A 14089-nucleotide genomic window follows, 5' to 3' on the forward strand; every position below is an offset into this window, starting at 1 on the left:
TCTAAAAGCATAAACCCTGTTCCCATTCCAGTTCTGACCATAAGTACCTGGTCAAGTCATTTAGCCTCTCCTTCTTTCAGTTTTCCACTTTGTGGTACAATTATATCCGTTTAACTTGAAAGATTCTTGTGAAAACTGTAAGATACTAGGTCTTACAACTAAGAGATCAATATAAACCAACTGCAGACCTAGAAATCTGAAAAAACACAGATCTTGTGCTGTAAGTTCTAAATTAGAGAAGTCATTATTTTTAAACTTTATTTAAAAAGTAATATTGAAGATACATTATAACAATGAACTTTAAAAGTATGAATCAGCATGGTAATCTAGAAAGATCTGCTAGAACATTTTATGCTACCATTTCCTTTCTCCATCTTTAATGTTATTTATAATTTTCCAGGTTTTTTAACTAGAAAAAATTAATTTAATATATAAATGTAAAGGAATTTATTTCTTAATTATTTCTTAATTTAATTATAAATAGAATTTTGAACCCTGCCATTTTAGTAATTGTGATAAATTATATTTTAATCTTGACATTTTTGTTTTATGTTTAAAAAGTCTTTGGATATTTGTATTGCCAGTGCAATTAACAGCAAAACATAAAATTTCAGTATAATGCTAATATTTCTATAGATATTATGACAGAATTGCTTAATCTTAAAAGCAGTGTTTCTGTTATTATTGTTTAAATGTATTTAATATTTATGGATAGAATTCAAACACTTTTATATTTCTTTTTGTTGTCACATTTATATAAAACTCAAGGTTGAAATATTCACCATTGCCTAAATGCACCAAGACACTACTTACTGAAAAAAAGAGCTACAAAGGGGAGGGAGAGCATTAGGACAAATACCTAATGCATGCAGGGCTTAAAACCTAGATGACAGGTTGATAGGTGCAGCAAACCACCATGGCACATATATACCTAGGTAACAGACCTTCATGTTCTGCTCATGTATCGCAGAACTTAAAGTAAAATTTAAAAAGAAGAAGAAGAAGAAAAAAGAGCTACAAAAGTGTAGCAACAACAAATCTCAAACATGGACACTCATTATTAATATATCTTAATAATCTAACAACTTCTGTATAATTACCATATAATTTTTGAGCACAGAATTCCCCTAAGTATAATAATTCAGATTCTGTGCATGTTCCTAAAGACCAAGACACCTGGAACTATGAACATAAAGGAGTTGCTTGAACAGTGGTGCCATGTACTTCCGTAGGACAATCCAAAAAATTTGGTTCCTAGCCATCTGTCAGAACACTGACAGAAAGACCAAAATAAAATTCCTCAAACTGATTTTCTTCTCAACAATGTATTTAATTACTTTAACACATAAACATCCTCAACCAGTTAAAAATAGCAGCCAAAAAAATGACTGGTTCCAGAACCTTGAAACCTAAGTGCAAAATTGTCACTGTTTGCCGTTTAGGTGTTACATCCGTACATTCATATCCTTATTGAATAGGCCTAACCATTTAGTACAGAATCAAGCACCAAATTTACCCATATATTTAAATGTGCTGGACTTACATTTCATTTTTATAGGGAATTAGATATAACATCTGATTCCTTGACTTGAATTGCTTCTAGGTTAGGAATCAAAAACTCAAACTTTAATATAGCCCAGATTATGACATTCAAGTGTGAAATGGGCATATGGTAGGAGTGATAAATTTGAAAGCACAGGCTACCTTCAAAGACACAGCAGATATTCAATACCAGTCAACTATTTTCATGCAAGTATGTGGGCCCACTTTCTAGATTTCCTAACTTCTGGAGAAAAGTTTTGGATTTTAATATGTAATCTATTTTTATATATTAACTTATTTTTAATTTAAAAATTTTTATTCATACATATTAGTTGTACATGTTTGTGGGTAGAGATGATGTTTTGATACCTGCACACAGTGTGTAATGATTGAGTCAGGGTAATTGCAATATCCATCACCTCAAACATTTATCTTTTCTTTGTGTTGGGAACAGCTAATTCTATACTTTAAAAGACCCATGTGATCTAAAAAAAAACTGCCAAATTACTGATGACCCAAAGAAGACCTGTGAGGAATAGTTCTGGAGTATTAAACTCTAGATACCAAAACAGTTGACATTATTAAATATCCCTGATTTACCATTTTGAAATTGAAAAAACTTCTTAATTGTAGTATATAAATACTTGATTATTTTTATATTATATACATTCTCCATTTCTGTAAGTTTACCTCCCCAGAGGAAGTAGTACTATGAGAATACTGCAAACACCATGATAAAAATAACAGAGCACTTTCAAGTAAGGTTATTTTGACCTTCAGTGGGTTTTCAGGTACCTAGTAAAGAATTTTGGCCAATATATATCCTAAAAAATATAGAATATTACCATGTATATTTTAAACTAGATAATATCAAGGACTACTTCCACTTAATATCTTATCTTTACTCAGTACAGACAGCCTTATCCATTAACAGTTTAAGTAAAAAGATGCTCTAGTATAAATTAGACAATAAATATCATTTACACTAATGTGTTACATAGAGTATTTGGGAACAAAAAACAAAAATTTTCTCACAAAGAGCTTACAATTGTAATCTGTAATTAAAAGGTGGCCACCAAGGACAGAATTATACAGTAAGTTATATCAAACAAAAATTGATTTTAAAAATTGTGTACATACACATCTCTACATAAATAGATGGAGGTGTATTACAATGGAGATCAACAGAGAAATAAAAAATTATGTATTTATATATGCATATTAATAGAGTGATTAATTATATAACTCATAGTAGCAGAGATCTCTGCTTCCACACTGAACCCTTCCCTCAACTTAATCTCTCACTTTACATGGCTTCCTTTTTCTCTCTGCTTCCACAAATATGTGAAGGGGGGCCTCCTAGCTTAAGGACATACCTCAGACTTGTTGGTCCTTAAAATTCTAATTTTATTTACTACCTTTTACAATAAAGTTTATCAAAAATCAGATTTTTTTTGGCTGCCTGAATTTTCGTTAGTGGTGAAAGATCTCTGACATGTGATTTGCAGCTGAGGAATGTGGCTCCCGGCCAGATTCTTATGTGCAATCTTTCTGGCCCGAGTGTAGGCAGTTACAAAGGCTTTGCCTGGCACACCTCATCACGTTGTATTTGGTGGGAGAAAGGTGCCCTCATCACATTGTATTTGGTGCACAGTTTGGGGGAATTGAATCTAGTACTCAGGTGCCCTGGCCAGCCATGCTCTTGTGCATATCTGCATTTATAGCCCAGGCAACTCCACTCAGGGGCCTCCTTTTAGGGGGCCTTAGGTGCCTCTCGTGAGACCACTTTATTCGAGGGACTTGGAGACCACTTTTCTCCACTATGACTCAGTATTAAGTACTTTTCTACTGCTAGCCCTTCCCTTCGCCCTCCCCCTTCCCACTGTCTCTTGTCCAAAAAAACCCCTCAGGAACCTTTTGCTCAGAAGTCCCTAAGTAATGAGACAAAGCCTCACTTCTGCAGTGATACTTCTCACCCTTGCTCAGTGCCATTCCTTGGGGAAAATGGAGCATTGATGGAGCAGGCACCTTCTCTCTGGCCTCTTGCTTATACTATAGCAGTAAATGAATAAAGACTTAATTCTTACTTCCATTTTGGCTGCTGTTTAATTGGCCACTGTGACATCTGGCAGCTCAGCTCTCTCCAGCTCAGCTCTTAACAGTAGCTTTCCATGCTGTAATGGAAATAGCCCCTAAAAGTCATGCACATACTGATGTTCAGACCTAGTACACTGCTTGCTTGTTATTTATTATCTCTCTGATTTATGTGAGATCCTTGTCAATCACCTCTTCCCATCACCCGAAAAATCTTACAATTTGGAGCTCCTCATGACTATAGAAAGGGCATGATGACTAGAGTCAGACTGTTTTGAATTTTGAATCTGCTTTCTACCTCATTTAAGTCACAAAGAATCTGTGGACCCTAATTCCCATGTATTTATTGTAATAAGGACATAATATTACTACTACTGATACTTCAAATAATGTTTTGAGGATTAAATATAAAATGTATGTTGTAAGCCCTTTTGAAAATTCTACACAACCATAAATTTATGTACAAGAGTTTACTCCTAGTTCTGTGACTGTTCTCTCATTACTGTCCTTCCTTTTCCCATTACATTACAGAAGCCCTCTCCAAAATAAATCTTCAGGCTTTCTTCATTTTTCTCTCCATTACCTTCCTCTTAGGTCCTGATGAATGCTATATTCTATTTAAAATACCTAAAAATGTAATATTTCAGTTAAAAAAAAAGATCAAATTAAGCAATCCAGAATCTAAGGACTATCACATAGGAAAATCAACTCTAACTCTATGTTTTAATTTTAGAAAAGTTACTGTGAAATGATCTTATCATCTTAATAAAACACCATTTTACAAATAAATTTCAAGTATACTTTCTCCTTTCCTCCATGCCTGTCCTCTTAGGATGTTTCTTTTTCTGTCATTCCTTTACAGCTGCTGCACAATATGTCTGATCATGAACAACATGTGTTTCAGAGATGCTCATCCTCTTTCTGGCGTAGTAGTGGTGATTCATCTCCCTGTCTCAATATTTCTTCCATCTCTGTCACTCCTGTCAACTCGCCTGATTCCAGACTATCACTGGGACTGTTAATACCACCACCTTCTAAATGTGGCTTTCCCAAGCCAGTCAGTGAGAGCAGCATCCCAAGACCACATGTAATTGGCTAAGCAGATAATTCTTTTTTATTATCCCACGTCTTTTGTTTAAATTCTGCCAAAATGTACTATTTATAAAGTTTTCAAAAATTTAGATGTATCTTGAATCAATGTGATGTGATCTGGAGCCTTTGTGTGCCATTTTTGTTTTCTCTGATTACCTGATACCAGAAAGTTTCAAGTAGAGGGTGGTGATAGTGTAGAAATTTACAAAAATATAAAGTAATACAGATACTTCAAAGGATCTATCAGATATTGCAATTGGGAAATTAGAACATTGGTAAAAGCAATTTCAGCAGAGTTCAGTGCAAACAGAACAAATCTAGACTGATAAGAGTTAAAGATAGAATGAAGTAAATCTTAGGACAGAAAGTATAGTATCGCTTTCAAGGAGCTTAGCCTTGAAGGAAAACGAAAAACAGAATAGAGGCTGGAAGATTAAAGAGGGACAGAGTAAATAAATTTTTGGTTGATTTGTTTTGCTTTTAATTACAGCCAGGATTTTAGAATTTTTGTGTTGTGAAAAAGAGTAGAGACATAGAAGTGAGAGGGGATACAGGAATGGGATAATTAGGGGAATGGTATTGCTGAGTAACAGGAAAGGGGTGAGGGGATACAATAAACAAATTGTTAAAGAAAGGGGGATAACAGCAATTTTCCTGCATGAAAAATAACGTACTAACAATTATTTTAGCTGAATAGCAAACTCATCACTCTTTACACACAATAAGCCTGATTTTTTCATCACCTGCACTATCTATGAATCAGAAAATTAAATGTATTCTGAGAATTCTAATTTTAATATGAACCATTCGAGGCAATCTCTGTCCAAGTTCTCACAGGAAAAGCAAATTTTTCGCCACTATTCCCCCAAAATGGAAATTCTCTTTTATCCCTGATCAAATCAGATGGTTTTCAAAGGAGATTATACATATATACATATTGTTCCCTATTTTACAAAGTGATGAATGTCTAATTTTGATATTACTTCTTGGCTACATTTTTGTGAGATTTTCATTTATCTTTCTCTATATGTGTTCAGTCCTGGCCCAGACTGTATCAGAAAACTCAGTGATTTGGGCAGTACATTGGCGATTATTAATTTAGTTTATAAGCTTGCTATTAATTACAGAAAACTTGATGAAATCTTTCAGGAATAAAATGTACTGCAATGAATATCAGTTGGTTCCCATTGTTGATATAAATACAAACTAAAATATACTCTACTTTTGAGAGTGCAAAAAAAATCAATTGCATTTGAATGTTTATATTTAAGAAGGCAGGTCACTTATGTCTAATGATTCCAGTTTAAAATGTAATCTTATACAGCGTATCTTACTGAAATCATATTTTTATATGAATAGTTTCTAATATATCTAATTCTCTGTTACAAGTAGCAGTCATTTCTATATATCTCAAAAATTCACTGCATCTTTTATATTCATCTGGAATAATATTGTCACCATTTTTGCCAACATCTTTGAGAGTATGTTTGCAGAAATTTTCTGTTGCTTTCTTCTAAATGAGTATTTATCATAATTAGTGGAACCATATGAAATTGCAAATACTTAACTATTTTTGGTCTACACAATGGCAAATTCTTATGATGCAACTGAATTTGTTGTTTACATATATTTTATATGCATATGAAATATTTAGCATTACAATGTGTCTACATGAAATACTACCCTAATTCATTTATTTTCATTGCAGGCAGGCAGTATGACACCTAAGTCGCCCTCCACTGACATCTTTGATATGATTCCATTTTCTCCAATATCACACCAGTCTTCGATGCCTACTCGCAATGGCACACAGCCACCTCCAGTACCTAGTAGATCTACTGAGATTAGTAAGCTTTCTCAACAAATCAAAGTTTCTTGTTATAGTTGCATACATTTTAAATATATAATTAAGACTGTGGGAAATTACGTATCGTAACAACCTTACTTACAATTTTAATTATTAAAGTATTATTTTTATATTTGTATAAATTTCCATTAATTCTATTTTACTTTATAATTCAGACTGCACTACTAATGACATCTCTGCTTGCAACTCTTACCCATTGTGTGAACAATTATGTTTTGGTGTATTACTTCATATTTAATTATATGTCACTGTTTTGGGTTATATTTTTAATGTTTTACTTTAACTTTTAAAAATAACTGGTGGTAATTATATTAATCTTTTTTTACATGTTTAATAGAGCTGGTTAAAATATTTTTGTTATCATAGGGTTTATGGACTTTTTTAGTTAAAAAATATAAATTATATCATGATTTCTTAACCTTTTGTAAGGGTTCTTTCCTATCTAAAATGCTATAAATTCATTGCTTTTCTGTTTTATCTTTTATATATCTGGAAGGAATATTAAAGTCTCTTTTTGATGAATTAGAAAACACCTATAACCCTGTAAAATAAAAAGCAAGTTAGTTACTTGTAAAATACAATGAGGATACAGGCATTGGGTAAACGTTTCCATTCCAAATTGGAGAAATTGGCAAAGCGAAGGAGCCACAGGCCCCTTGCAAGTTTGAAACCTGGTGGGGCAGTCATTAAATCTTAAAGCTCCAAAATTATCTTATTTTACTCCATGTGTCACATCCAGGGCATGCTAATGCAAGGAATGGGACCCAAGACCTTGGGCAGCTCCACCTCTGTGGCTCTGCAGGATACAGCCCCCACAGCTGTTTTCACAGGCTGGCATTGAGTGACAGGCACACAGTGCAAGCTGTTGGTGGATCTACCATTCAGGGGTCTGAAAGACAGTGGCCCTCTTCTCACAGCTCCACTAGGCAGTGCCCCAGTGGGGACTCTGTGTGGGGGCTTTAACCCTACATTTCTCCTCTGCATTGCCCTAGTAGAGGTTCTCCATGAGGGCTCTGCTCCTGCCACAGACTTCTGCCTGAACATCCAGGCATTTCCATACATCCTCTGAAATCTAGGCAGAGGCTCCCAAAGCTCAACTCTTGTCTTCTGTGCACCTGCAGGCCCAACACCACAGGGAAGCCACCAAGGCTTAGGGTTTTTACCCCATAAAGCAATGGCTTGAGCTGTATCTTGGCCCCTTTTAGCCACAGCTAGAGCTGGAGTGGCTGGGATGCAGGACATCAAGTCTTGAGGTTGCACAGAGCAGCAGGGCCCTGGGCCTGGCCCACAAAACCATTTTTTCCTCTTAGGCCTCTGGACCTTTGATGGGAGGGGCTGCCGCAGATGTCTGACATGTGCTGGTGACATCTTCCTCATTGTCTTGGTTATTAACATTCAGCTCCTTTTTACTTATGCAAATTTCTGCAGCAGGCTTGAATTTCTCCTCAGAAAATGGGTTTTCTTTTTCTACCACATAGTCAGGCTGCATATTTTCCAAACTTTTATGCTCTGCTTCCCTTTTAAACATAAGTTCTAATTTCAAATTATCTCTTTGTGAATGCATATGACTGTATGCTTTTAGAAAAAGCCAGGTCACATTTTGAATGCTTTGCTGCTTAGAAATTTCTTCTGCCAGATACCCGAAATCATCTCTCTCAAGTTCAAAGTTCCACAGATCTCTAGGGCAGGGGTAAAACACTGCTAGTCTCTTTGCTGAAGTGTAACGAGAGTGCTCCAGTAACACCTTGATAGATTTTTCAATGTCTAAATATTCCTGAATATCAAAGTTTGATAAATATAGACAGAGAAATAGAGATTATATAGACATAATCTATATAAGTGAGTCACTCCAAGTCACTTCTTGTCATTTTGTTTACTAAATTTTTTACTTCCTTTTACAACGGGACATGTTTGAAGCAGAACCTTTTGACCAAATCTTCCCTTTCATTAATTCATTTTTTAACAAACACCTACTAGGTGAAAAGCATTATTCAGTATGCTTATGGTGTAGTGGAAACCAGGGCAATTTCTCCAAAGAAAAGATCCTGTGAAATCTAAATTTTGATTGATTGCCTGAGCAACACTAAACTCAGGAAAATAAATAACAGCAATAGTAATACTCATCAGTTATATATAAGGTAACAATAAATTCCTATTTGATTAGGATAGCCCTGGCTTATGGGTTTTTACCCAGTGTAACTATTGGAAATGCTCCTTTCAGTTTTAAAAGTGTCTGTATTTGGATGATAAATTATATGTTCTACTTATTTATACACTACCTGCAAGTACAAGGAGCTTGTAAGAAGTTCACATTTATTAACTTATTTAATACAAGAATCTGGAAAAAAAACATGAAAACTGGAAAAGTAAGACTCCTTCACCATGAGAATCACAGTGATTTCAGAGGATATGGCAGAAATCAAGTAGCATAAATATTATTTCTTACATAGCATTGAATTTAGAGAATGTAAAGTTTTCTGCAAAATGAAGGTATGAATATGTTATAAATACTCATTTTCATATATAATTTAATGTTTTTCCAATTAAGGATACATTTGAATTGATTCAGAGGAAAGAAGTGTCTTAAGAATTTATTTTAAAAATCCCATAATAGGCCATAATCTATCAATTACAAACATCAATTTTAACTTTGATACTTCTTTAGTGATAAAAAATTAGTGCATACTTTAGAACATATGTGCAGAAAGCTTTTTTGACACTGCATTCCCGCTGCTTTTAAAAAAGAAATGTATTTCAAAGATCAGATACTTGTAGATATGTGGCATTATTTCTGACGGCTCTGTTGTGTTCCATTGATCTATATCTCTGTTTTGGTACCAGTACCATGCTGTTTTGGTTACTGTAGCCTTGTAGTATAGTTTGAAGTCAGGTAGTGTGATGCCTCCAGCTTTGTTCTTTTGGCTTAGGATTGACTTGGCGATGCGGGCTCTTTTTTGGTTCCATATGAACTTTAAAGTAGTTTTTTCCAATTCTGTGAAGAAAGTCATTGGTAGTTTGATGGGGATGGCATTGAATCTGTAAATTACCTTGGGAAGGATGGCCATTTTCATGATATTGATTCTTCCTACCCATGAGCATGGAATGTTCTTCCATTTGTTTGTATCCTCTTTTATTTCCTTGAGCAGTGGTTTGTAGTTCTCCTTGAAGAGGTCTTTCACATCCCTTGTAAGTTGGATTCCTAGGTATTTTATTCTCTTTGAAGCAACTGTGAATGGGAGTTCACTCATGATTTGGCTCTCTGTTTGTCTGTTATTGATGTATAAGAATGCTTGTGATTTTTGCACATTGATTTTGTATCCTGAGACTTTGCTGAAGTTGCTTATCAGCTTAAGGAGATTTTGGGCTGAGACAATGGGGTTTTCTAGATATACTATCATGTCATCTGCAAACAGGGACAATTTGACTTCCTCTTTTCCTAATTGAATACCCTTGATTTCCTTCTCCTGCCTAATTGCCCTGGCCAGAACTTCCAACACTATGTTGAATAGAAGTGGTGAGAGAGGGCATCCCTGTCTTGTGCCAGTTTTCAAAGGGAATGCTTCCAGTTTTTGCCCATTCAGTATGATATTGTCTGTGGGTTTGTCATAAATAGCTCTTATTATTTTGAGATACGTCCCATCAATTCCTAATTTATTGAGAGTTTTTAGCATGAAGGGTTGTTGAATTTTGTCAAAGGCCTTTTCTGCATCTATTGAGATAATCATGTGGTTTTTGTCTTTCGTTCTGTTTATATGCTGGATTACATTTATTGATTTGCGTATATTGAACCAGCCTTGCATCCCAGGGATGAAGCCCACTTGATCATGGTGGATAAGCTTTTTGATGTGCTGCTGGATTCGATTTGCCAGTATTTTATTGAGGATTTTTGCATCAATGTTCATCAAGGATATTGGTCTAAAATTCTCTTTTTTTGTTGTGTCTCTGCCAGGCTTTGGTATCAGGATGATGCTGGCCTCATAAAATGAGTTAGGGAGGATTCCCTCTTTTTCTATTGATTGGAATAGTTTCAGAAGGAATGGTACCAGCTCCTTTGACAAACCTGACAAAAACAAGAAATGGGGAAAGGATTCCCTATTTAATAAATGGTGCTGGGAAAACTGGCTAGCCATATGTAGAAAGCTGAAACTGGATCCCTTCCTTACACCTTATACAAAAATCAATTCAAGATGGATTAAAGACTTAAATGTTAGACCTAAAACCATAAAAACCCTAGAAGAAAACCTAGGCATTACCATTCAGGACATAGGCATGGGCAAGGACTTCATGTCTAAAACACCAAAAGCAATGGCAACAAAAGCCAAAATTGACAAATGGGATCTAATTAAACTCAAGAGCTTCTGCACAGCAAAGGAAACTACCATCAGAGTGAACAGGCAACCTACAAAATGGGAGAAAATTTTCGCAACCTACTCATCTGACAAAGGGCTAATATCCAGAATCTACAATGAACTCCAACAAATTTACAAGAAAAAAACAAACAACCCCATCAAAAAGTGGGCAAAGGACATGAACAGACACTTCTCAAAAGAAGACATTGATGCAGCCAAAAAACACATGAAAAAATGCTCACCATCACTGGCTATCAGAGAAATGCAAATCAAAACCACAATGAGATACCATCTCACACCAGTTAGAATGGCAATCATTAAAAAGTCAGGAAACAACAGGTGCTGGAGAGGATGTGGAGAAATAGGAACACTTTTACACTGTTGGTGGGACTGTAAACTAGTTCAACCCTTGTGGAAGTCAGTGTGGCGATTCCTCAGGGATCTAGAACTAGAAATTCCATTCGACCCAGCCATCCCATTACTGGGTATATACCCAAAGGACTATAAATCATGCTGCTATAAAGACACATGCACACATATGTTTATTGCCGCATTATTCACAATAGCAAAGACTTGGAACCAACCCAAATGTCCAACAATGATAGACTGGATTAAGAAAATGTGGCACATATACACCATGGAATACTATGCAGCCATAAAAAATGATGAGTTCATGTCCTTTGTAGGGACATGGATGAAATTGGAAATCATCATTCTCAGTAAACTATCGCAAGAACAAAAAACCAAACACCGCATATTCTCACTCATAGGTGGGAATTGAACAATGAGAACACATGGACACAGGAAGGGGAACATCACACTCTGGGGACTGTTGTGGGGTGGGGGGAGGGGGGAGGGATAGCATTGGGAGATATACCTAATGCTAGATGACGAGTTGGTGGGTGCAGCGCACCAGCATGGCACATGTATACATATGTAACTTACCTGCACATTGTGCACATGTACCATAAAACCTAAAGTATAATAATAATAATAATAATAATAAAAGAAAAAAAATGTAAAAAAAAAAAAAAAAAAAAAAAAAAGAAATGTATTTCTGGGATAGGAGGCGTTTTTAAAGAAACTATCTCATTGTGACTATCTAGAAAGGTGACATTTCGTACTACATAAGACAATGTGCTTTAAAATTTTCTTTGGATAAAAGGAGAGATAAGAGTACATGAACTTTGAGTAGAGCTACTTACAAGTCTACTTAGTCCTACATATTGCTTTACTATTGTGTTGCAAGGCATCAGTCAGTGGAATTAGGGTAGTCTCAATGAGTTGTGCATTAATTTTAGCAAATTTAAATTGCTTCAATAAAATATAGGTGTTGTAACATACAATTATCAGCTCTTTGGTGAATTTGATATTAAGAAATCTTCACTAAAACACAGAAACCTCTCTAGATAATAATTCTTTATAATAAAACTTTTTAATATCATAAAATGGATCTTTTCTTCCTTGTTAATGTTTAACTGGTCTAAGCTCAGGAAAGCCCAACATACAGTGTGTTTACATTTGATCATGTAAATATTCATTTATATAATCCTGCCTTTGAAATCTAACTCACTGCAGCTCACTTCTTGTTATTTCATTTACTAAATTATTTCCTTCCTTTCAGAACGGGACCTGTTTGGAGCAGAACCTTTTGACCCATTTAACTGTGGAGCAGCAGATTTCCCTCCAGATATTCAATCAAAATTAGATGAGATGCAGGTGACTGTTTTGACAGACTGGCCCATAAATGATTTATTTCATTTTGATATGGGACAAAGAAAATGTTATGTACCAAAACTATGGTTTCCTTCAATTATTTTCACTATAAAAACTGGCTTAAAATAATTACTTTAGAATAATAATGTACAGTTAGTCCTAAAAATACTCCTACATATGCTAAGGATAAGGTTGTTGGTTTTTTAAATGGTTCAATTTACAATGGCAATAAGATGGTTTTTTTTTAATACAAAATGGCATGGATTCTAATGGTTCATTGTTTTGAAATCTAGAGTTAAAAAGTCACTGCATTAGATTTATAAGATTTGATTTCAGTCTTAACAATTATGAATTTGAAAATTGTAAATGGGTAGATGAAGGAAAATCTTTGTAAGATTGAAATTATTCTCTCTGAAAAGAAGCATTGTAGCTGTAGTTCATAACTTTTGGGCTTTTATTTAAAAAGCAAACACCCAGTGACAACTTCTTTAGGAATGTAGTTCAGTTGGGTTTTCATTTCTCTCTCTTCCTTTTACTTTTTTGTTCTAAATTGGTCTGAAGTTTACAGAAATTGGTTTTAAACGCTTTGCACTATTGGCCATGATTTAAAAATAGTCTTATAAACCCTAGAATAAAGTCTTCTCTTTATATTTGCCCTTTACATTTTGGTGAAGTTATTATATCCTATTTTTCATCAAAAAGTTTATGTATGGTAGAATCCAGACAGACACCAATTATATGAAGCTGATTGAGAAGAGACAATGAAGACACTAAAGTAAGGAGAAGGAGGTATTTTTGTTTATTAGTCTTGGGTTAATACATTAATTCTCTATGCCTCACTTCCTAGAAAAAACAATTATGGGTGAACACTGATCTATCACTGGTAATTGCAATCCTTCTTAGAAAGTTAATTTAAATGCCCTTTTACTCATTTTTGACTGCAGCTGTGTAGCTATCTTATTTTCTAGGTAGTACATGAATTCATTATTGTTCTAGATGTAATAACATGCCTGAATTTAAAAGTTGAATTACTTAACATATGCCTTCAGGTTTTCAAAGACTCTATTAAAACAGTGTTTCTCAAGTTGAATGATTCTTAATCCCCTTTTACATAAAAATTGTTTTAGATCCTTAGTATTAACTTACAATTTTTAAATATTGACAAAAATGTTATAAACAACTTGTCCTTATAGTTTTTATAAAATTATGAATTCAATAAATTATAAATTAAATGAAAGCCAAATTGCAACACCAGTACAGGATGGATGATCTTATTTGGTTAAAGCTAAAACCACTTTATCAAATTTCTATTGATTTCAACATGTATCCTATTTGACGGCACAGATTTCCTAGTTCTTTTCTATATTTCAAATACTATGAAACTTTCAAATGGTGCATGATAATTTAGCAAGAATGCTGTATTTCATAT

The 14089-nt window shown here is 34.5% G+C and overlaps 1 protein-coding gene across 34 annotated transcripts in view; it reads left to right on the top strand.

Moving 5' to 3' along the window:
* GULP1 (GULP PTB domain containing engulfment adaptor 1) overlaps positions 1-14089 on the top strand; it is a 324107-nt gene that overhangs the window by 303418 nt on the left and 6600 nt on the right. For 16 of the 34 annotated variants that reach the window (XM_054549588.2, XM_063712913.1, XM_024243422.3 and 13 more), the window contains 2 exons: positions 6437-6575; positions 12569-12663. In XM_054549588.2, the coding sequence (XP_054405563.1) occupies positions 6437-6575; positions 12569-12663 (234 nt within the window). Of the gene's footprint in view, positions 1-4498; positions 4724-6436; positions 6576-12568; positions 13915-14089 lie in introns of those variants that run through there. The other 18 variants (XM_063712905.1, XM_054549581.2, XM_054549578.2 and 15 more) reach the window with 6 other exon arrangements.

This window comes from Pongo abelii, chromosome 11 (assembly GCF_028885655.2).
Source record: "Pongo abelii isolate AG06213 chromosome 11, NHGRI_mPonAbe1-v2.0_pri, whole genome shotgun sequence".
Lineage (NCBI taxonomy): Eukaryota > Metazoa > Chordata > Mammalia > Primates > Hominidae > Pongo > Pongo abelii.